This window comes from Erpetoichthys calabaricus, chromosome 15 (genome assembly GCF_900747795.2).
Source record: "Erpetoichthys calabaricus chromosome 15, fErpCal1.3, whole genome shotgun sequence".
Lineage (NCBI taxonomy): Eukaryota > Metazoa > Chordata > Cladistia > Polypteriformes > Polypteridae > Erpetoichthys > Erpetoichthys calabaricus.
This window is the reverse complement of record NC_041408.2, coordinates 95,977,132-96,001,512: the sequence shown is the minus strand read 5'-3', so window position 1 is coordinate 96,001,512 and position 24,381 is coordinate 95,977,132. Positions and strand designations below refer to the sequence as shown.

At 38.3% G+C, this 24,381-nt stretch overlaps 1 protein-coding gene across 2 annotated transcripts in view; it reads right to left on the bottom strand.

Annotated features, from left to right (window-relative positions):
- asb3 (ankyrin repeat and SOCS box containing 3) overlaps nt 1–24,381 on the bottom strand; it is a 212,410-nt gene that overhangs the window by 50,698 nt on the left and 137,331 nt on the right. For both annotated transcript variants that reach the window (XM_051919409.1, XM_051919408.1), the window contains exon 7: nt 22,795–22,992. In XM_051919409.1, the coding sequence (XP_051775369.1) occupies nt 22,795–22,992 (198 nt within the window). The remainder of the gene's footprint in view (nt 1–22,794; nt 22,993–24,381) is intronic.

Sequence of the window (24,381 nt, the reverse complement as noted above, 5' to 3'; positions counted from 1 at the left end):
ATGAAAACCTGATCCAGAGCGCTCTTGACCTCAGACTGGGGCGACGGTTCATCTTTCAGCAGGACAGCGACCCTAAGCACACAGCCAAGATATCAAAGAAGTGGCTTCAGGACAACTCTGTGAATGTCCTTGAGTGGCCCAGCTAGAGCCCAGACTTGAATCCGATTGAACATCTCTGGAGAGATCTTAAAATGGCTCTGCACCGACGCTTCCCATCCAACCTGATGGAGCTTGAGAGGTGCTGCAAAAAGGAATGGGCGAAACTGGCCAAGGATAGGTGTGCCAAGCTTGTGGCATCATATTCAAAAAGACTTGAGGCTGTAATTGCTGCCAAAGGGGCATCGACAAAGTATTGAGCAAAGGCTGTGAATACTTATGTACATGGGATTTCTCAGTTTTTTTATTTTTAATAAATTTGCAAAAACCTCAAGTAAACTTTTTTCAAGTTGTCATTATGGGGTGTTGTGTGTAGAATTCTGAGGAAAAAAATGAATTTAATCCCTTTTGGAATAAGGCTGTAACATAACAAAATGTGGAAAAAGTGATGCGCCGTGAATACTTTCCGGATGCACTGTATAACATTATCTATAACTAGTGATGAGTGAAACATGTAAATTTCAATGTGCATGAGGTTTCCCAAAACTGACAACAAAATTCAATATATGGGCGCGCTTACAATTGTGATATGCAAATCTAGCTAAACAAAATTTTTGGAGGTTTGAAAGGTTTTTTGTTATAGAGAACAAGGAATACTGCTGCCTAAAGCATCATTCACACTTCAATGTATACCTACAGTATGTTCTTTTCTGCATCTGCATAAGACATGTAATCTTTTATAGACCAGTAAAATCAATTCTTCCTAATAGAACTAAACATCCTACTTCTTGTGTCAATAGCACAAATTTTGTTGAAAACAAAATACAATTTGTTTTGTCATTTTTTGTGCTAAATGAAACAAAGAATTCTGCTATGAATTCAATTTTGTGAATTATTTTGCTGAACACCTCCTAAACCTAATTCAACAACAGCAACAACATTTATTTATATACTGTAGCACATTTTCATACAAATAACATAGCTCAAAGTGCTTTACAAGAAGTAAAAGAAAGTTACATGAAAAAACAAGATTAGGCAATAATATTAAAAAAATAACTAACAGAAGAAAAGGGCAAGGCCAGATGGCTGGGAGGACAGAAAAAACAAGCATGCTGGAGAAAAAACAAAATCTGCAGGGTTTCCCAGGCCAAAAGACTGCCCAGCCCCCACTGCATCCCATAAAGACAAAATTAGTCTTTAAGACTAAAAGCAACCATTTGGATTCAGATTATTGGTCCATGCTTGAATTCCATCATTGTTTAGAAGATGTGAAGCTATAATGAAACAGGTTGAGGTGAGAAATTTTATCTGCCCAAAATCATAACCAGGTAAAATTACTAAAACTGAAGGCCATTGTGGTGTTTTCTTGATAAATAATGGTATATGACAAATATTAAATGATTATAATCATGAAATAATAAAGCTGTGTAATTGTTCATAATACAGTGGAACCTCGGGTCACGACCGTAATTCGTTCCAAAACTGTATGTAAATACAATTAATCCATTCCAGACCGTACAAGCTGTATGTAAATATATATATATTTTTTAAAGATTTTTAAGAGCAACTATAGTTAATTACACCATAGAATGCACAGCGTAATAGTAAACTAAATGTAAAAACATTGAATAACACTGAGAAAACCTTAAACAGAGAAAACTAACATTGCAAGAGTTCACGCTATAGCCTTACGAACCGCTCTCTGTAAACACTTTTTTTTTTAATGAGTTTTAAGCACAGGGAAAAAAATGAACATTTGAAAAATCCGCAATTTATACAAAAACTAACCATACACAACCAAGAAAACTAACCTTGCATGAGTCGAGTTCTGACATAAAAGAAGTGAGGAGGAACTGGGTGGAGAAGAGATTACAGTTTTGAGGTAAAGTCTGTGATGATGCGGGTTCGCTGCATGCTCCCATCTCACTTCCGGGAGCCCTTAAACCCGTCACCGTCGGTAATATTACCGACTAGCAAAATACCCGCGCTTCGCAGCGGAGAAGTAGTGTGTTAAAGAGGTTATGTAAACATATATATACATATACATATATATATATATATACATATACACATCCACATATATATATACATATATCAACATATATATACACATACAGACACATATATACATATACATATTTGTATATCTACATATATATACACATATATACATATACATACATATCTATCTACATACATACACATATATCTATCTATCTATATATATATATATATACACATACATATCTATCTATCTATATATATATCTATATATATATATATATATATATATATATATACACACATACATACATACATATCTATCTATATATACATATCTATCTATCTATATATATATATCTATATATATATATATATATATATATCTATATATATCTATATATATATATATATATATATATCTATATATATATATATATATATATATATATATATATAGCTGATTACCCAGTGGATTCGCTCACTGAGTGCAAGAGAAAAAAATAAAATGTATGTATAAAATAAGTTTAATTGCCAAATTTATTTTTCCACAAATAAAGGGCACTTACAATAACATAGAAATCAATATAAACAACATTAACATCATTATCATATGAGAATATGAAGTAATATATAAGAAGCACATTGCATATAAATATAAATTATTAAACAGTAAAATGTTCTTCTATAATACGCTACCGTGGCTATTCGTTTGTCTGTCCAGGATTTTAAATCACCTGTAGCTCGCAAACCGTTTCACCTATTGACTTGAAATTTGGTACACATATACTACGTCACGTCTACTATTCGCTTTCCCACACATATGAACACACACATATATATATATATATATATATATATATATATATATATATATATATATATATATATATATACACACATACATATACACACAGATACACATATATACATATACATACATAGTGCGTTGCAACACGGGCTGTGATTGTTACATGGGAGGGAGACGACAAATCACAGCTTCCCGCTTTGTAATCGGGCTTGTGATTGCTGCTTTGACGGATGTCCAGATCCCACAGTATTTCCCGTTAGGAGAGGCGTTAGGCAAGTGTAATTGAATAGCGGTGCTGCAAGTTATTGCTCTTTTTATCTTTATTTTATTTTATTGTAGAGTCAACTCACAGCTGCGCGCACCAGTGCGTGCGTGGCGGATGCGTACGGCTGACGTTTTCATTGTCTACCACCTCCGCTAATCATTGTTGAGGCAGATTGAAGACTTAAGTGCCAGCTTAACTGAAAAATTAAAGAAAACATACTAAGTTTTAAAAAAAATCAGTTTTAACGGGAAAAGATGCCGACGAAAGAAGAGAAGCAGCGGGACGCTAGGGTGAAGAGCTGCTCATTAAGCAGCAAGCTCATCAACCTCTGAGCAAACGAATGGTAAACGTACAGAGAAAGAGGATAAATACTATGAATGGTCATGTCAAGTATATTCACTCCACGTTATCGTGCAGTGCGCTGTTACTGGTATTTTGATAAAAGAATCTGAATAACATATAAGAAGCGTATAAATTATTAAACAGTAAAACATTAACATTTAAGAAGTAAAGATACATTGAGTACTACTGTAGTGCTTTCGGGTATAGTACATTTTTTGTTTGCCCATTACATGCATAAATGTATACATTTTTTGGTGTACCTACCCAAGAACACGCGACATGACCCGGCAGTTAAAAATTTATCGCTCCAGCAATTTTAACACTGTTACAAAGTCATCTAATATGGTATTGCAAACGGCAGCGGGAGCGTTTCTATAAACTCAATTTAAACTTACTGTTTACACCGTGCTTTGAAGATGCATAGTATGCGACACGTGTTTCGCCGTAATTGTGGGCTCATTAGGAGTACACAGTCACTGCACTCCCTTACTGGAATCGATCCTCGGACGTAGAGGCGAAGCCCCTAACGTTGTGCTACGGCGTGTGGTTCGTTCATTTGACAGCATGTAGATCGGGGTAATTACATTGCAGGCATTCGTAGTCTGATTCACAATCTGATTGTATGGGTGGTTACCTACCAGGTAACGCTTGTGGTTGGTGAGCAAGTCGGCTAACTTCTGCCACGGTGCCCTCTTTCAGTTGCGAGAAGCAGATCATACAATGGTTGAAATAGTTTAATATATATAGCAAAATCACCGCGCTTCGCAGGGGCGAATATGGTATTGCAAACGGCAGCGTTTCTATAAACTTAATTTGAAGTTACGGTTTATACCGTGCTTTCTTTCATATTCTTTTCCTACTTTATCAATTGTGTAATGTGTTTTTTGAACAGGTTTGATTCATGGAAGTGATCACTCCTGCTGCGTTCAGTCACTTCACGTGAGCCGCTCTCTTGTGTGATGTTGCGATGTCCACGGGTTTATTTAATGTTAGCTAAGACCCGGCAGTTAAAAGTTTCTCGCTACAGCAATTTTAACTCTGTTACAAAGTGATGCAAACTCTCGTTTATACCTCGTGTCTTCTCATTAAACTTGTATCTCGCGAATATGGCATTGCAAACGGCAGCGGGAGCGTTTCTATAAAGTTAATTTAAGGTTAGGTTTATACCATGCTTTTTTATACCTCGTGTCTTCTCATTAAACTTGTATCTCGCGAATATGGTATTGCAAACGGCAGCAGGAGCGTTTCTATAAAGTTAATTTAGACTTACGGTTTACACCGTGCTTTTTTATACCTCGTGTCTTATGAAGATGCTTGTATGCGTCACTCACTCGCTTCTTATTGTTTCGCTGCCTTGTCAATTGTGTAATGAGTGTTTTCTTCAGCGCTCTTTGGGGCTCCTCCTTCTTTTCTATGTACTGAGTTCACAGTCAGTTCACGTGATTACGTGGGAGGCGTGATGACGCGACACGCAACTCAGTCTCCTACGGCCATCTTGCTGCCTTCCATTACAGTATATGGACAAAAAAGAGGTTCCAGTTATGACCATTACGCGTATAATTTTGAAATGAAACCTGCCTAACTTTTGTAAGTAAGCTGTAAGGAATGAGCCTGCCAAATTTCAGCCTTCCACCTACACGGGAAGTTGGACAATTAGTGATGAGTGAGTCAGTCAGTCAGTGAGTGAGTCAGTCAGTCAGTCAGTGCTTTGCCTTTTATTATTATAGATGAGCATGACAGTGAGGCACTACAATGGAGCAATCGGATGGTGCAAAAAGTGCCAAGTGCTTTTATTAAAATCAAAAAACAACAATCAAAAACAAAGTCCAAATTAAACAAATACAACGAGGTTAAAACAATGCTGAAAGCAGTCTCTTTAAAAACAAGCCCGGTGCATTCTTTAACTGCCTTCTCGGCCTTATGCGGCCAGCTGTCTCTCTCGTGCTCTCTCGGCACAGGGAGAGATTGAACATGTGTGGAAATCATCGGCGCATACGAACCGGAAGGGAAACTGGCTTGTTCGTCACCCAAGTGTGTGGTCGTGAACAGATGCAAAAGTTTGGCAAACTTTTTGGTCATAACCCGATTTGAACGTGGTCTGAGACGTTCGTGACCCGAAGTTCCACTGTATAATGTAAATAACATGTACATATTTATTCACTCTACACTTCTGCTTTCATTCATTTCTAGATAAGTAAAGTGACTTTGTTATTCTTGCTTGTATAGTTTTACATTTATGATTACAAAAATCATTAAATTGACCTAATATGACTTCAAGCAGCAGAAGTGAATTGGTGCAACAATGGTCTGTGCAAGCTGTTATGTGCTCAACTCTGCTAGCATTTCAATGACTTATACTGGGGAACTATTTTACTGTCAGGAACAGCAATCAGATCAGAACAAGAGCAAAATATACAAAATACACAAGTTGAAATAATCTATTCTAAGGAAAATTTGAAACAAATTATTTAGTGACTGAAAATGTTTCTCTGTTTAAAGACAGACAATTTGAGAAATTTACAAATGCTTTTAAGTAAGAGTTTTACAAATTTCATACATTTGTACAGCATGCTATTTGAGAAAAAATGTCAATAAAAATGGAACTTTCTCAGCAAATATCCTTGAAGAATAACAGTACCAAATATAAACTAAATCGGACCACTGAGGGCTATGCTGTTTAATGCGGACAGTCAGAGAAACTGTCAGACAGACTGATGACAAAAGTAGCTAGGGGAAATGCAACAAAACTACAACCTCTCTGGTCTATCCTAAGCAAGATTTGATCCCTATTAATTAATTAGGTAGGGTGGTTGGTACACTCCCTACACCTTTGTTCTTTCATTCCAGTCCTGACTCCAATCTCACTGGTTTGAGGATTGAAGGGGCTTTTAAGATGCAGTAAGTTATCACTTTCAGGTTTTGAATGGTTAGGCCTGAAGAATGTCTGAGGCCATTCTGTTAGAACTCTCTCTAGCAGCTGTTGGGCTTGCTGCAATCCTGAATCCTAGGCTACTCTTAAGGGGCCAGTTAACCCCCAGGTTCACCTGTCAATCATGAAAGGGCAGCAGGGAGCCATGCATTAGTTAGCCAGTCTGCCTGCTTTGACCTGGCAGCTTGAGGGACTTGGGGCAAGGACTAGAAATTGCATTATAAATAGATCACCTCAGCTTACTGAGAAATCTGGGACTCAAGGTTACTTACTTAGTTGAAAATTTAGGCATTTTTGAATTCTGTTATTAAAAAGACTTCACTAAAGGCATCCAGCACACCTGGGATATAAACCCAAGTTAAAGACTTTGTGCTCTAGTTGTCTGAAAAATTGTGTCATCCTGTGGGACTTGCTGGGTGTTGAATGTAAGTCTTATCTTGGTGAGAGGCTCACAGAATTAGATTCAAGTAGTTGAATGATGACACCCTGAAAAACAAATGGAAGGATGTCTCAACAGTAGATGGTGAAGTATAGCTCAAGAGGTTTTTAATTGCACCCAAACTTCACCAGTGAAAATCGAATGTCAGATCAGATTAAGGAAGGGGAAGGAGGAGGGAACCAAACAGATGTTGGTTCGGAGCACTCGCAGGAGGGTTATCCTTTGTCCCACCAATGGCCATCTCAGTAGGAATAAATTTAAAAAGAAACTATTAAACAGTAACTGAAATTGAGAATTATTGAGCTCTTGCCTTTGAATGTCATTACACAGGAAATGTAAAACCAAGACATGCTTAAACTTATTTCTCCAGCAGTATTTCATCTGCTGCAATGGATAATGTAGTGGTGCTAGAAAAATAAGCAAGGGAACATCAATACATACTGGTTATATAAGACTAAGAAAGATGGTATTCAAGGGCCTTTGTAACAAGAAACCGCTAGTGGTATCACAAAATAATTGGTGTGTATGTTCAAAGGAGTTGGGATTCTCCAAGAATTACTAATAGCCCTGTCCATGCAAGAACAGTTGTATAACTGTACCACTGCTGCAAGTAGTGTAAATTCCAATGACAGGATCTGAAAATTCTCCATGTCCCCACCTCACAAATCAAATTACAAGTATGCTGACATAGTCCATGTGAAATCAAAGACAGTAAAGAGACAGTAAATGATGTAATTTTATTAACTGATTAACATAAGAAAAAAATGTCTGTCAACATGCAACTCCCTTGGAATTCTCACTAACTCTTAAGTGACCAGTTCATTCGTATGGAACTTTGAAATTGTAAGTCCTCACTACAAACTACAAACACACTGGCATTTTAAATAAAGTAGATCCAAAGCTAAAAATCAACGCTCCCATCTCTATACAGACTGTAAGAAGACATTGTGTAGACCATATGACTAGCAATGAGCTACCTTGAAAACAATACAGAATGAGAAGAATCTTCAATAAAATGAAAAACAACTTTCGAAATTAAAAAAAAATAATGCAGAAAAAACCACCAAGGTTAGGAAATGTTTATGACACCATCTAACACTGTTGCCTACTACAATTATATTAAATAATATTTAATATTTCTTATCATGATTTTCACAACAAATAGAATCTCTATGAAATATCTGAATCCAAGTGAGAAAATGACAAGATAAAAAGTAAGGAAAATGTTAGTTTTAACTGTCATTGAGGAGAGTAAAAGTTCATGTTTAAGCTTTTGTATGCTTACACCTAAAATCAGTGGCTGTTGCATGTGCAATTAATTTTTGAACTCACCAAGCTTCTAGATTTGACTTCTATATTGAGAAAAACCCATAGAACTAAATAAATATTGCAAAAAGGTTTTAGGAAATACCATTAACCAAACAGACTAAAGAGAAAACAGCATTTATCACCTCAATACCCACTTGCAATATACTGACTTATCATTTAAACTTAATTTGGCAAGATTAACTTCTCTAAATTTTCCATATGATGAGATCTACAAGCCACACAGCATACCATATATGGACAAACTGTTCCATTATCACCTTGAATATTTCAGGTACATATTATCATCCACTAAAGGAGGCTAATTACCTGAGATATGTAATTAGTAAGGGAGATAACAAGCCCCAAATATATAGCGTGAATGTAGGAATGGCTCAGAAATTAAACCAGAGGCTTGAATAGTCTTTCCTAGGACTGGTGAGGCATATCTGATACTGCAAGATATCTCACAACATGTTTTCACTTTTTATAGAGTTTCTGAGAATGGACATGCCCCAGGAGGGAACCAGAGGTCACTAGGTGAACAAATGAAGTTGCTTCACAAATGTTATGATTCAGTAAACTTTGACGCTTCTCATCTTTCTGGAATACATTTTTTTTCTTGTTAATATTTATGGCTTTTTATTTATTTGGATACAAGTGAATTAGAATTTATTAGTATTTTAAAATACATCTCCCTGGAATAATTTATAATTTAAAAAATATTATTTTTGTACTTACAGTGTTGATTTGATGTTTGTGGGTGCCATCATTTTGTTAATGGGTACTGTGAGGCAACGTCCTGTTGCTAGAGCGCGTACTTGCCGCAGGTTGTGTTGTACGATGTCACCTACATAATAGTTTTTAAGTTATTGTTGCATTCTGTGAAACATCCAAGATAGTGGATTTTCTGGTATTATGTCTTCTGGCTAGGTTTCATTTAACTCTGCTCTTTGGTTTGATATTTGGTTTAGAGATTAAGAACTTTTTCTTTCCGGTGTGTTGATCTTTGCTTTGTTTATGGACTTACGCTCATCTTCTGGTCACTTAACTTGCCACAGTTGTCTGTAAACTTCTCCATCTGATGACAGAACAATGGTATTTGTGGTCTGCCCCTTCAGCTCAGATGACCAATGGACACTACTAGAGAGGAACAGCTGTTCCACTTCCAGTTGATGATAAGGAGGAAACTATGTTTTTAGAACGATATGATAAAACTCTAACCTAATGACCAGGGCACAGACTAGTAAAGATACAATTAAAAAGGAAAGAATGAAAATTGGACTATAGAAGAAACAAGCAAACAGAGGAAGCTGGAGTTTGAGGTTACCTGATTGTAAGCCTTTTACATTTTACTGTTAAAAACACTTCATTAAAGACCATTCTAGCATGAAATCCCTATATAAAGAATGTGTTTCACTACATATAAAACATACTACAGAGGCTAAAAAATAGGCACAAACACACACACACACGTAAAGTCAGATGTTTTGAAATAATATAGTTATACTCGGCGGCACGGTGGCGCAGCGGTAGTGATGCTGCCTTGCAGTTAGGAGACCCAGGTTCGCTTCCTGGGTTCTCTTTGCGTGGAGTTTGCATGTTCTCCCCGTGTCTGCGTGGGTTTCCTCTGGGTGCTCCAGTTTCCTCCCGGTTAGGTGCATTGGCGATCCTAAATTGTCCCTAGTGTGTGCTTGGTGTGTGTGTGTGTGTGTGTGTGACCTGCGATGGGCTGGCGCCCTGCCCAGGGTTTGTTTCCTGCCTTGCGCCCTGTTGTCTGGGATTGACCCTGTAGTTAGGATATAGCGGGCTGGATAATGGATGGATGGATAGTTATACTCACCAATACTACACTAGTGATGTGATGCATGTTAATTTATATGTGTAAGTAAGAATTTCACTGTAAATATGACACTAATAATGTTAGCAACCCATATTATCTACATCAAAAATGCTGTGTATGTGTATATACAATATATATTTTATAAGCACACGCTGTTTCACAATATTACTAGAAAAGCAACACTTTCCTAAGCATACTGCTTGAATGCGCACCTCTGACCCATACTATATGTGCACAAAACATAATTTTGTCTCCATTCCATGATTTACTGAGCTCAGGTTTTTTTTTTTTTTTTTTTATAAATCTGTTATCCTTAAGTGAAGTTTTATCTTACACGTGTGAACAGCACCACCAAGAGGCACAAAACTAGCTGACTTTACAAAAAAAAAATTTAGTCATAAACAAGTATAACTGGTCCACTTCCACTACCAAGAAACAATTTACAGAAGCGCCAGAATGGCACACTGCATAATTAATTTTTGCAATAATTAAAAAGGAATGTATTTGCATTGATTTGCCTATTGCATTTATAACCGTGTCTACTATAACTGCTGTTATTACAGATATTTACAAAATTGTATTTTTGATGGTCTGCAGGTATAGATCTTTTAAAATAAACACTTTTGATCTTAATTTTTGAATACAAATGTTATCTGCTGTACATCAAAGCCAAGCTGTTAAATATTTCAGAATGACTTACAGTTAATAGCTGCCTTCAAAAATGAATGCAGCAAGCTTACAGTACATTTAAATGGTGTTAACTATTTGAGTTATTGCTTTTGTCTTGTTTAAATATAACTTTATAAAATAATGCCTCACTACAGAGTGTCATTTTATACTATTTTTTGTAGGACCTAAAAGGCCTTGTTTCAAACTAACATTGCTATGTTTTTTGATGTCACCACAAAGATTAAATATTGGTTCTTATAATTGATTTGTTTACATCAGTATCCTAAAATTACATTACCATACATGTGAATTTGAAATGTGAAAATTGAATAAATTATCTGCTCTAAGTGATCCTGATATGAATGAATCCTGGCTGTGTCTTATATCTTAGATATAAGCCTATACTACTGTATTCTTCAAGAACTATTGATATTCAGAAAGCCTGAAGCATAAACTACAAGACTGATGACTATCACTGAATAATATCTACAACTTGACAGTCATTCCTCTACACCACTTTTTTTGTTCCCCTTCCTTCTCTTCTTTTTCTGCCTTCCATTGTCAGCCCCCATCATAATGTTATTTCTTCATGTCCTACTGACTTTATTTCTTCCATTCTTTCTGCAGAGCATTCCCTGAATTACATTTGCCCATGACTTTAGTAACTCTGTGACAAGCATGCTCTTCTCTACTCATTTCTTCATTTGATGCTCACTGTGCCTTTGTCTCTCGTCCAGTTTAGATAGATAGATAGATAGATAGATAGATAGATAGATAGATAGATAGATAGATAGATAGATAGATAGATAGATAGATAGATAGGAGTATGAAGGCACTATATAATGAACAGACAGATACTTATTAATCCCAAGGGGAAATTCACATACTCCAGCAGCAGCATATTGATAAAGAACAATATTAAATTAAAGAGTGATAACAATGCCGATAACAATGCAGGTATACAGACAGACAATAACTTTGTATAATTTTAACATTTACCCCCCGGGTGGAATTGAAGAGTCGCATAGTGTGGGGGAGGAACGATCTCCTCAGTCTGTCAGTGGAGCAGGACATTGACAGCAGTCTGTCGCTGAAGCTGCTCCTCTGTCTGGAGATGATACTGTTCACTGGATGCAGTGGATTCTCCATTATTGACAGGAGCCTGCTCAGTGCCCGTCGCTCTGCCACGAATGTCAAACTGTTCAGCTCCATGCCTACAATAGAGCCTGCCTTCCTCATCAGTTTGTCCAGGTGTGAGGCATCCCTCTTCTTTATGCTGCTTCCCCAGCACACCACTGCGTAGAAGAGGGTGCTCGCCACAACCGTCTGATAGAACATCTGCAGCATCTTATTGCAGATGTTGAAGGATGCCAGCCTTCTAAGGAAGTATAGTCGGCTCTGTCCTTTCTTACACAGAGCATCAGTATTGGCAGTCCAGTCCAATTTATCATCCAACTGCACTCCCAGGTATTTATAGGTCTGCACCCTCTGCACACAGTCACCTCTGATGATCACGGGGTCCATGAGGGGCCTGGGCCTCCTAAAATCCACCACCAGCTCCTTGGTTTTGCTGGTGTTCAGTTGTAGGTGGTTTGAGTCGCACCATTTAACAAAGTCCTTGATTAGGTTCCTATACTCCTCTTCCTGCCCATTCCTGATGCAGCCCACAATAGCAGTGTCGTCAGCGAACTTTTGCACGTGGCAGGACTCCAAGCTGTATTGGAAGTCCAATGTATATAGGCTGAACAGGACCGGAGAAAGTACAGTCCCCTGCAGCGCTCCTGTGTTGCTGACCACAATGTCAGACCTGCAGTTCCCGAGACGCACATACTGAGGTCTGCCTTTAAGATAGTCCATGATCCATGCTACCAGGTATGAATATTCTCCCATTTCTGTCAGCTTGTCCCTAAGGAGCAGAGGTTGGATGGTGTTGAAGGCACTAGGGAAGTCCAGAAACATAGTTCTTACAGCACCACTCCCTCTGTCCAAGTGGGAGAGGGATCGGTGTAGCATATTGATGATGGCATCCTCCGCTCCCACCTTCTCTTGGCATGCGAAACTCCAGAGGGTTGAGGGTGTGACGGGTCTGTGGCCTCAGGTGGTGAAGCAGCAGTCACTCCATGGTTTTCATCACATGCGATGTCAGAGCGACAGGCTGGAAGTCATTCAGCCCACTAGGATGTGGTACCTTTGGGACTGGGGTAATGCAAGATGTTTTCCAAAGCCTCGGGACTCTCCCCTGTTCCAGGCTCAAGTTGAAGATGCACTGTAGAGGACTCCTCAGCTCCAGCGCACATGCCTTCAGCAGTCGTGGTGATACTCCATCTGGACCTGCTGCTTTGCTGGCACAAAGTCTCACCTCAGCTCTCTGCTTACCTGGGCTGCTGTAATTGTGGGTTGGGGTAGACTCTCTCCTATGCTGGCATCAGCAGAAGGATAGGTGGAGGGTGCAGTACTCCGAGGTGAAAGTGGGTTAGGTCAAACCTGTTAAAGAAGTTGTTCATCTGGTTTGCTCTCTCCACATCTCTCTCGATGGTGGCACCCTGCTTCGAGCTACAGCCAGTGATGATCTTCATCCCATCCCACACTTCCTTCATGCTGCTATTCTGCAACTTTTGCTCTAGCTTTCTCCTGAACTGCTCCTTCGCCGCCCTGAGCTGGACTTGGAGTTCCTTCTGCACACGCTTGATTAGATTTTTATCGAGATTTAGATGTCTCCCCTTCAACTAAAACTCCTTGAAGAGTACTGTTTCTTCCTTTTTTCCTTCTCAATATCTCTCCTAGCCTATTGGCTACATTCTTTTAAACTACCACTGAATCTTCATAATGCAATCCTTCCTGCCTCTTCTCTGTCTTCTTTATCTATTTAATCATGATCATATTTTTTATTTATTCAGTTTCTAAGGCTGATAGTATCTAGAAGCAGTTCAGTAATCTTAACACATATAGCCAACTGATTATTTTATTTCCTACTTTTCTCCTTAAATAATTCTAATATTTCTTACAAGTTAAGTAAACACAGCGAGTAAACACATACATACACAAATGTATTTTTATCTCTTGAACTCTACTTTGCACAAAGGTGCCCTTCCTGTATGTTTCAAGGATGTTTATGCAATACTGTTAACAAAAATCATTCTGCCAGCTTAGTAGCTAATAGAAATTACAGTTCTCCTTCAATTATTCTAGATTTTGAAGAATACAGTGCTCACTTTTGTTCTGGTGGGTCAACAATCTGGAAGATCCTTTCTAAATTGGTTTCCACAAGGTTCCTTGTCACATACTTCTTTATTTTGGTATCACATTTTCTTGGCTTTCATCAAGATGTTCCCATCTCTTCAGTCCTTACACTTCTAAGCCTATTATCAGCCTTTCGTGCTGTTAGTTATTAGTTAGTTCCGGCGCCGCTGAGAGTGGCAGCCTTTTCAGCAGCTCCGTGTATGACTGTATGTCTATGTGTACTTTTCTACTTTTATTTTTCTATTTTTATTTATCGATCACTCCTATCACTTTATTTTATGTGGATCTGTTCCCTGGACACACTTACTTTTACAACGCGGGCATGGATTTTTACACGCCGAGACTCGTCTATTCAAGTACTCAACTTCAAGCGCTGAGAACAAATGCCAGTATCGGTGTGGTTCCCTATTTACCCGACGAGGTAAGAAGGCGGTATCGTGGCAGCAGAGCCGGCACTAAGCTAAAAATGAAGTGGCTTGCGAGAAAGTGGCGTTTTAAGTCTTCGGTGCCTTCTGTGATTCTGGGGAATGTGAACTCAATCTCAAATAAGATCGACGAACTGGCTGCACTGTTGAAAAATGTCAGAACCCACAGAGAATGCAGTTTGTTGTGTTTTTGCAAAACGTGGCTAACTACCACCATCCCAGATGCTAACGTGGAGCTACCCGGGTTTAGCACAGTTAGAGCGGACAGAGATGCAAGTACCTGTGGGAAGCACAAAGGAGGAGGACTCGCTCTCTATGTTAATACACGGTGGTGTAACTCTGGACATGTTAACGTCAAAGTCTCCATTTGCTGCAGGGACATCGAACTGTTGGCCGTAAGTTTGTGTCCCTATTACTTGCCCAGAGAGTTTGGACACGTCATTGTTGTCATTGTGTACATCCCTCCTCGGGCAGATGTGGAGACAGTGAGTGACATCATCCATTCTGCTGTTGCTAAGTTACAAACGCAGCACCCTGAGGCGCTTGTGCTAATCGCTGGAGACTTATCCATGTGTCGCTGGACAAAACATTACCTGCCTTCTCCCAGTATGTGGACTGTAACACCCGGGGAAATAAGACTATTGATTTACTGTATGCAAACGTTAAAGACGCATACAGCGCCACCCCGCTGCCTGCGCTTGCGAAACCAGATCATAACCTGGTTCTGCTTCAGCCTCACTACAAACCAAAAGTGAGGGTCCTACCTACAACCACACGATCTTTCAGGAAGTGGACCCCGGAGGCCGAGAAGGCTCTGAGAGAATGTTTTGGAACTACAGACTGGGATATCCTGCAGGGATCACATAGTGAGAACATTGCGGAAGTTGTTGACTGCACTACTGACTTACATCAACTTCTGTATGGACATTGTAGTTCCAGTAAGAACTGTACGCTGCTATGCTAACAACAAGCCATGGATTACAAGTGACATCAAGGGCCTTCTGAACCAGAAGTAAAGGGCTTTTAAAGGCGGTAATCAGCATGAGCTCAAGCGCGTGCAGAAGGAACTCCGAGTCCAGCTCAGGGCGGCGAAGGAGCAGTACAGGAGAAAGCTGGAGCAGAAGTTGCAGAATAACAGCATGAAGGAAGTGTAGGATGGGATGAAGATCATCACTGGCTGCAGCTCGAAGCGGGGTACCACCATCGAGAGAGACGTGAAGAGAGCAAACCAAATGAACAACTTCTTTAACAGGTTTGACCACCCTAACCCACTCTCACCTCGGAGTACTGCACCCTCCACACATCCTTCTGCTGATACCAGCATAGGAGAGACATCCCCACCCATAATTACAACAGCGCAAGTGATCAGAGAGCTGAGGAGACTTCGTGCCAGCAAAGCAGCGGGTCCAGATGGAGTATCGCCACGACTGCTGAAGGTCTGTGCATCGGAGCTGGGGGGTCCTCTACAGAGCATCTTCAACCTGAGCCTGGAACAGGGGAGAGTCCCGAGGCTTTGGAAAACATCTTGCATCACCCCAGTCCCAAAGGTATCACGTCCTAGTGAGCTGAATGACTTCCGGCCTGTTGGAGAGGCTGCTGCTTCACCACCTGAGGCCACAGGTTCAACACGCCCTCGACCCTCTGCAGTTTGCATACCAAGAGAAGGTGGGAGCGGAGGATGCCATCATCTATATGCTACATCGATCCCTCTCTCACTTGGACAGAGGCAGTGGTGCTGTAAGAATTATGTTTCTAGACTTCTCTAGCGCCTTCAACACAATCCAACCTCTGCTCCTTAGGAACAAGGTGACAGAGATGGGAGTAGATTCATACCTGGTGGCATGGATCGTGGACTATCTTAAAGACAGACCTCAGTATGTGCGTCTTGGGAACTGCACGTCTGATATTGTGGTCAGCAACACAGGAGCGCCACAGGGGACTGTACTTTCTCCGATCCTGTTCAGCCTATATACATCGGACTTCCAACACAACTCGGAGTGCTGCCACATGCAAAAGTTCACTGATGACACTGCTATCGTGGGCTGCATCAGGAGTGGGCAGGAGGAGGAGTATAGGGACCTAATCAATGACTTTGTTAAATGGTGCGACTCAAACCACCTACAACTGAACACCAGCAAAACCAAGGAGCTGGTGGTGGATTTTAGGAGGCCCAGACCCCTCATGGACCCCGTGATCATCAGAGGTGACTGTGTGCAGATGGTGCAGACCTATAAATACCTGGGAGTGCAGCTGGATGATAAATTAGACTGGACTGCCAATACTGATGCTCTGTGTAAGAAAGGACAGAGCCGGTTATACTTCCTTAGAAGGCTGGCGTCCTTCAACATCTGCAATAAGATGCTGCAGATGTTCTACAAGACGATTGTGGTGAGCGCCCCCTTCTACGCGGTGGTGTGCTGGGGAGGCAGCATTAAGAAGAAAGACGCCTCACGCCTGGACAAACTGGTGAGGAAGGCAGGCTCTATTGTTGGCATGGAGCTAGACAGTTTAACATCTGTGGCAGAGCGACGGGCGCTCAGCAGGCTCCTGTCAATCATGGAGAATCCACTGCATCCACTAAACAGTATCATCTCCAGACAGAGGAACAGCTTCAGCGACAGACTGCTGTCACTGTCCTGCTCCACTGACAGACTGAGTAGATCGTTCCTCCCCCACACTATGCGACTCTTCAATTCCACCTGGGGGGGGGGGTAAATGTTAACATTATATAAAGTTATTGTCAGTTTTTACCTGCATTATTATCAATCTTTAATTTAATATTGTTTTTTGTATCAGTAAGGTGCTGCTGGAGTATGTGAATTTCCCCTTGGGATTAATAAAGTATGTATGTATGTATGTATGTATGTATGTATGTATGTATGTATGTATGTATGTATGTATGTATGTATGTATCTATCTATCTATCTATCTATCTATCTATCTATCTATCTATCAGCAACTCTTGCATATCTCTTTCTGCCATATTTTGGATCCATGGACTATGGCACAGATTGCTATCTTAACCTCATTAGGAGCTCTCTAAAGTTGTGGGCCACAGTAAACGTGTTCTTTTCATTGCCTAGTTTGGTTCCCTGGACCTTTCAAATCACCACATGGCTACTCTTACCACTTTTCTGTTGATAATACCAAGATATTCCTTTCATTATTTTTCTTCCAGTTATTTCCCAAGTATCTGCCCAAATCTCCAACTAACTCTAGCATCTATTGTTGACAAATGAGTATCATGTTAAATGTAACCTCCCAAGTTCTCCTCCATAGATCTTTCTCTGAACACTGTTCATGAACTCCTTACCAGTCCTGTCAAGAAAAGTTACATATTCTGTTGCTCTCTCCTTCATCTCATTCACATTATCTGACCCAATCACTCTGCCCATGTAACTCAACTTCTTCTTCGAGTTCTTGTTCTTTTACCAAGACTACTCCTGTTTACTGCCAGCACTCCCAGGAACTGCTACTCAAGTCATTAAAATGCTTCCGATGCAGATTACAATGGCATATTCTGTTTCTTGCCTTGCCCTTAATACTCCTCTGCTTTACCATCTCTCCACTTGCTTTTAATTCATTTGGAAACCTAGTACAGTGCTCTTATCATAACCTACAGAGTCCAACATGGCTTTGATCTGCGTTACCTACAATCTCTCTCCATACATTCATTGAAGAAGTTTATGTTCTGCTTCAGTGTGTTTATTTATACCCCTGTTAGAAAAGCCAGAAGTGTACACTGTTCCTCCAAGTTTGTGCTTATCGTGCATGATGGGCCTCCTAAAAACATCTAAATTGCTTTCAGGCTGTTGGGGTCCAGGAGGCATTTTGACTACAAACCTCTTCAAGACTTTCCACCCAGCTGCATTCTTCCTGGTTACCTATACCTGAAGTGATCCTATTAGCTATCCATCAACTGTGGTTTTATAAGGTTACTAGTTTTCATCTAGACTAAAGCTGACAGCACATCGCACAACTTCTAGATGGAGGGCATGTCAAACTTAATGACTGTGTTAATGGATTATGAGTGACTGAGAAGTCCAAATCTTTGGGAAACTTAATCTGATGTTGCAATGGACTGGAGGTTTGAAAGGGGAAGTCTAAAAAGTAGTGCAACAAATGCAGCTTCCTTTCTCTCTCTGCAAGTGTGTGTGGACACCTTATTTCAGGATGTCAGCAACCTAGTTTCTCTCAAATTTGAACCTTGGTCATGTTTCTGAGAAACACCGACTTTGAGGCAAGCACTAACCTGGTTAAAAGCTGTCCTTGGACAGTACTGATCCTTCCCCAAGTTGCTCCTGCAAAACACAGTGGCACATTTTGACATGTCAAGTTCAATGCAGGCTACATACAAACTACTGTAAAAAAGGACCTTCGTTCCTCTTTATTGTATTAAGGGAAGTCTGACTGAGGTTTATACTTCTTGACGGAAATTATGAATTGCAGCAATCGGGTCCCTCCAGTAACACCAAGATGACTCAGCAACTCGTGTCAAAAATAAAAGCAACCGAATTTCCATTACTGATAAAAGTACAACAACTACAGGTGTAATTAATATAATGTTTTAATTCAAGTATATCAAACTAATCCATTCTTTTTTGATACTTTTTCATCTCTAACATCATAACTTCCATTGTTGTTCAATTTGTCCAGTGGAGAAAAACAGAGTTTTCAAAAAAAAAAAAAAAAAAAAAAAAACAACTCAAAGACTTGTTTACTTTTTAATTCTCCATGAGAATGTTCTTGCTTTTTAGTCATTCTGGTGTGCATTCAGACCACAGTGTGTTTGTGTTTATATATTTACCTACCTACCTATGTATGTATTTATTTGAAGCACTTCTGTAAAAAGCCATATTTCCCCCTGGGGACAAATAAAAGTTCTATCTATTGTCTGTCTATCCATCTACATCAGTCTGTCCTAAGTAGATAATTCTCCTATTCTTGCCGAGTTCCAGAGTATGACCTTTGCACTGTTTACACTTTTGGGGAAATTAAAACATTGTTAATTAAAATATTTCTCATTCACAACCCAAAACAATGTTGTTCCTTATAATTTAAAAACAGTATAAACAATAGCAAGAAATTAATCTTAAGGTGTCCCTATTATTATTATTTGCATTTTCCTGTTATTATTGCACTTTATTTATATGGCACAGGCGTTGAGCAGCTAGTCCTGACCTGGGTTCAACACCCAATCTAGTCACTATATGTGTAGAGTGTTCACATTGTAATTTGGTTCAATATCATACAGATGTTCATGTTTAACTTACAACTCTACTGTATCATGGAATGTAAGTGTGTGATAAAGAGAGAATATTCTACAATGGACTGGTTTTCAATCAAGAGGTTACTGTCTTGTGTAATAGGCTACAGCTCCCTACAACCATATAATGAAAAAACCTTGTTCGTAAAATGGATGGATGGAAATATTTTAATATACATGAGAGGACAACCTTCAATAAAATCTTGACAAAGAGATTATAGGATTACACCAAATATCTCCCAGTACATGTTAGCATTGGTTGTTGTGTTATATTATTTAAAATAATGCAAAAATACTGTATATCACCCAATAAGTAATTGTTTTCATTATTTTTAAAAACACACAAAGTGTTACAAATAGAAGACTTAATGCTAAAGTGATAATTCATATATAATGTCAATAGGAAATTAAAATTTCTCAACGTAATTTTTTTGAATATTCAACAAACAAAATGTAATGCTTATAAAAGTGCAACCTGTCAGGAAGGTGTTAATTTAATATTAATAACAGTTTATTGTCTGGGATATGTTAATCATTTTGATTAGCATGTGGTCATATTTTTATAATTATCTTGTGGTCAATTCTAAAGTTTTTCTTTCATGGACTCCAGCATTTTTTGTGTATGTTTTTGTGGGTGTCACAACTCTGGAGCTTCAAGCTATTAGGATGCTGTGCTAGGTATGTGATGCAACCCTGCTGATTACATTTGAAACCTTATGCCACAAAAGACTGGTGTGCAACAAACAATTTCCAAACTTTATGAAAATAAAGAACAGATACTGCGAGAGACATATTCTCATTCAACAGCTAATTTAGGTTTAGAATCTGATCTTGATTTAGCTGTTTTTACTTTGTCATATACAGTGGAACCTCGAGATACGATCACCTCTGTATACGAGAAATTCAAAATACGAGGAAAGTATGAGCGAAAAATTCAGATCTAAATACGAGCATTGGCTCACGTAATGAGCCACGAGCCAGGCTGTGGGTATAGCTCGCGGCTTAGCGAGGGGGCGTGGTAGCAGTAGCGAGCCGAAGGGCGATCTGCGGTGTCTGCATTTCTCACCTAAGTGCACAGGTGGGAAACTGCCCACATCCATGATTGTTCCTGTGGCTGATGGGCTGCAGCTGCCATGTCCTCCCCGCATATATAGAGAAGCGCGAGCCGGTTAAGGGGGAGAAAAAGTAAAAGAAAAGAGAGAGAGAGAGAGAGAGAGGGGGGCGGGCGAGTGAGTGCAGGCTCGCGTGTAGCTGGACAGTGAGCTGAACAGGCGAGCCAAACAGCTGAAGCAGGACGGTGTAGAGAAGGTCAGCTGCATTAAGAGTGTCTCGCCTGTTGCAGAGCCCGCAGGTGAGACGCTAACAGAGAAGAAGCACCGGGGATTGTCATCTGTTTTTTAAAGACTGCATCCTTTTGACGTGTTAAAGGATTGTTATTCTTGTGTATTTTAAACCTCCACTTCACAACTGTTTTAAGGATTATTTATTTAAAGATTTATTGAATGCTCTACTGCACTTTGGACACCTGTTTTGATTCTTTTAATAATCAGTTATATTATTTACCAGTGTTATTTATTAAAGGTAGACTACAGTATATATAATTTATCAGTGTTATTTGTTAGGAAAATTGATTTTTATGTTAATATATTTGGGGTGCAGAACGGATTAACTGGATTTCCATTATTTTCAATGGGGAAGTTTGTTCTAGATATGAGAAATTCACTATACAAGCTCAGTGCTGGAACGAATTAAACTCGTATCTAGAGGTTCCACTGTACATAGTACAGAGAAAGTATAGGAATTGAGAAAAAATTTGACATCAAGATTTTGATGAATCTTGACGTTTTAGACCTGAGTCCGAAAATAACATTTTTGAAATTATGTCTGTCTGTGTGTAAACAAGATAACTTGAAAAAGCTTTGACCTAGGTCAATGAAATTTTGTACACCTGCTTTATATCAGAAATAAAGAATCCTATCAATTTTTGGGCCACTTCTGGCAACTGGAAGCAGTACTTTGAATACTTTCGCAAATTTTCAAGTAAATTATGGTTAAAATTACAGATAGATGATTCAAATTTTGTATAGATATTTATGGTGATAAAAAGCAAACATATGAAATTTTTGTATCATGGAAATATAAATGTGTACACAATATTTAAAACTATATTCAATATAATGCATATTCTTTCAATAACTATTATTAATTTTATTTTAATTTGAACATCATAAGTTTAACAATAATGTGTAAACAAAGAACATGCCATGTAAATATAGAGATGTAATGGGAACAATAATCTGCTATATCCCCGTCATGTTCCTGGTAATACTTTTAATTTTATTTTTTTTTATTTCCACCACCATTATCATAATTAAATGTAGCTAAATGCAGTTTTACCGATAACAATTTAATGCAACAAATATTATATAATAATAACACTTTTTCTGTATTTTTAGGTGACTATAACTCTTTTTACTTTGCACATAATCTAGGTAATGCATATGTAATCATGAAAAAATTACACCATCTTTTTCAATCTCCCTAAGTGTGAAAATATCATTTTAATATAAAGTTTGATTATACACGAGATAAATTATTGTATATTGATATTATCAATTAATTCTGATGAGAAACAAAGAGATATGATATTTGAGAAATATTGTGCAACTGGAAGTGGTACTGATGACCTTTTCCTCTATCTCAGTATATTAGAAAGCTGAGAGGAGCACACTCCCAATTTTTTGATTTCAAGTTTAGTTTAGTGTACCTCTTGTATTTGGACAATAGATCCTTAAAGCTAGGTGTCCCAACCTTTGCAATGTTTTAACTATTCTTTTGTTTAAATCCATAAAGAAAGACCTTTTAGATCTCTTTCACAGACCACATTATAATTTACTAATAAAGCAAATTAGTGTTTCTTGTACTTTACACATGCTCAGTGAGGTATTTAAATGTATTTCATTCTTATTTTCAGTTATGTGATAATCAATATAATCATGAGTACTATAGCTATAAATTACCGTCTTCCACTGATATTATATTTTTTTGTTCTGAATTACCAAATGCTTCTAAACAAGCAAAAAATATATGTTGTTCAAAATATACTAGACACACCTAGAAAGTATCGATAAACAAAAAGAGATTGAGTAAGAAATAAACTTACACTCTGGCAATGGCTGTAGAAAGAGGAGATGTATAACCAAACATCATGCATTCCTGTGCATTTGGGCTATAACCTTCTCGCAGAAGTATCTTCAAACAGTCTTCCTGATCACCAAGCACAGCAGAATAAACTGGGCTGACCTTACCTATGCCTGTATCACATATTCGATTGGTAATAGGTATAAGTTTCTCAAGAATCCTGTTAAGATACAAGTTAATTACGTCATTAAATGTAACACCTTATATACATTAGTTTGACAAAGAATATTTTTTTACAAATCTTTATAAAAATAACTTACAAGAATGAATGAGAAAAAATGTACCTTTACAATGCTGAACTATCAAATACTAATCAAAGAAAGTTTCTAAGATTGTCTAGCCACAATGAATGCACATTGTATACATAGTATTTCTGATAGAATCCTTAAACATATATTACCACACAAATCTTTTTGGCACAGCATCTGAAAAATGTGGGGTTGGGAAGAATAAATGGAAAAACATTAGCTTTACAACCCACAACTAACAAATAGTGATCAGTGTAATTCTTGTTGTCTATCTCCAACATTTGTACACAGTTGTCATTTTATCAATTCATTGTCACTAATCCAGGTAACCATTTTTTTCACATATGATAACCGGGCCCCAAGATTACAAATCCTCCCATCATTATTCATACTTAAACTTTACTTTAAAATTGCAAATAATTAGACACATTACACAAAATTCATGTTTTATTTTTGAAAAAAAAATCATGACTTAGAAAAGTACTAATTTATGCATTTTTTGCAATTCCATTCTCTGCATTTAAACAACCAAGGAAACCTCTGGCCAACTCTATCCACTGTGCAGTTTTTCACATTAAAAGCAGATTCCTAGTTCTTATGGGAGGGCACTCCACTTAACACATGCTAACGAGAAAAGCAAGTAGAATTGTAGATGTCCTGTCATACCCACCAAATAATTACCACTATGGCTGAGCTATTCAACAGCCTTTTAAATTCATGATTAGATACACATTTTCTTGTATTTATATTATTGTTTTTTGTCAGTATGTAGCCAAGGTTCTACACCAAAAGATGGCTAAATCAATTAAATACCTAATTTGTTCTCTAGAACTTCTCAAACATGTTAAAACATCACTTCTAAGGTCTAAATATTTTTTCAATTGACTGAAAATGAACTGTGGTGGGCTGGCACCCTGCCCATTGTTTGTTTCCTGCCTTGCACCCTGTGTTGGCTGGGATTGGCTCCAGCAGATTCCCGTGACCCTGTAGTTAGGATATAATGGGTTGGATAATGGATGGATGGATGAAAATGATCCCAGACCTTCAAATCTAGACATTAGTTTGGTAACATTTTGAGAACATGAATTTGCAGCTATTCTGATCTAAACGCAAATTTCCATCTAAAACAGTTAAGACAATTAATGTTTAATATTTTCTTATGATCTAAATAATGCAAAGCCTATACTTGTATTTATGAATGCGATTAATGTAATTTCTTTACATTAAATACTATGAGATGGACACAGCAATTACCCTAAATAATCTCTAAAATTTATCCATCAATCGATCAATTTTCTAAC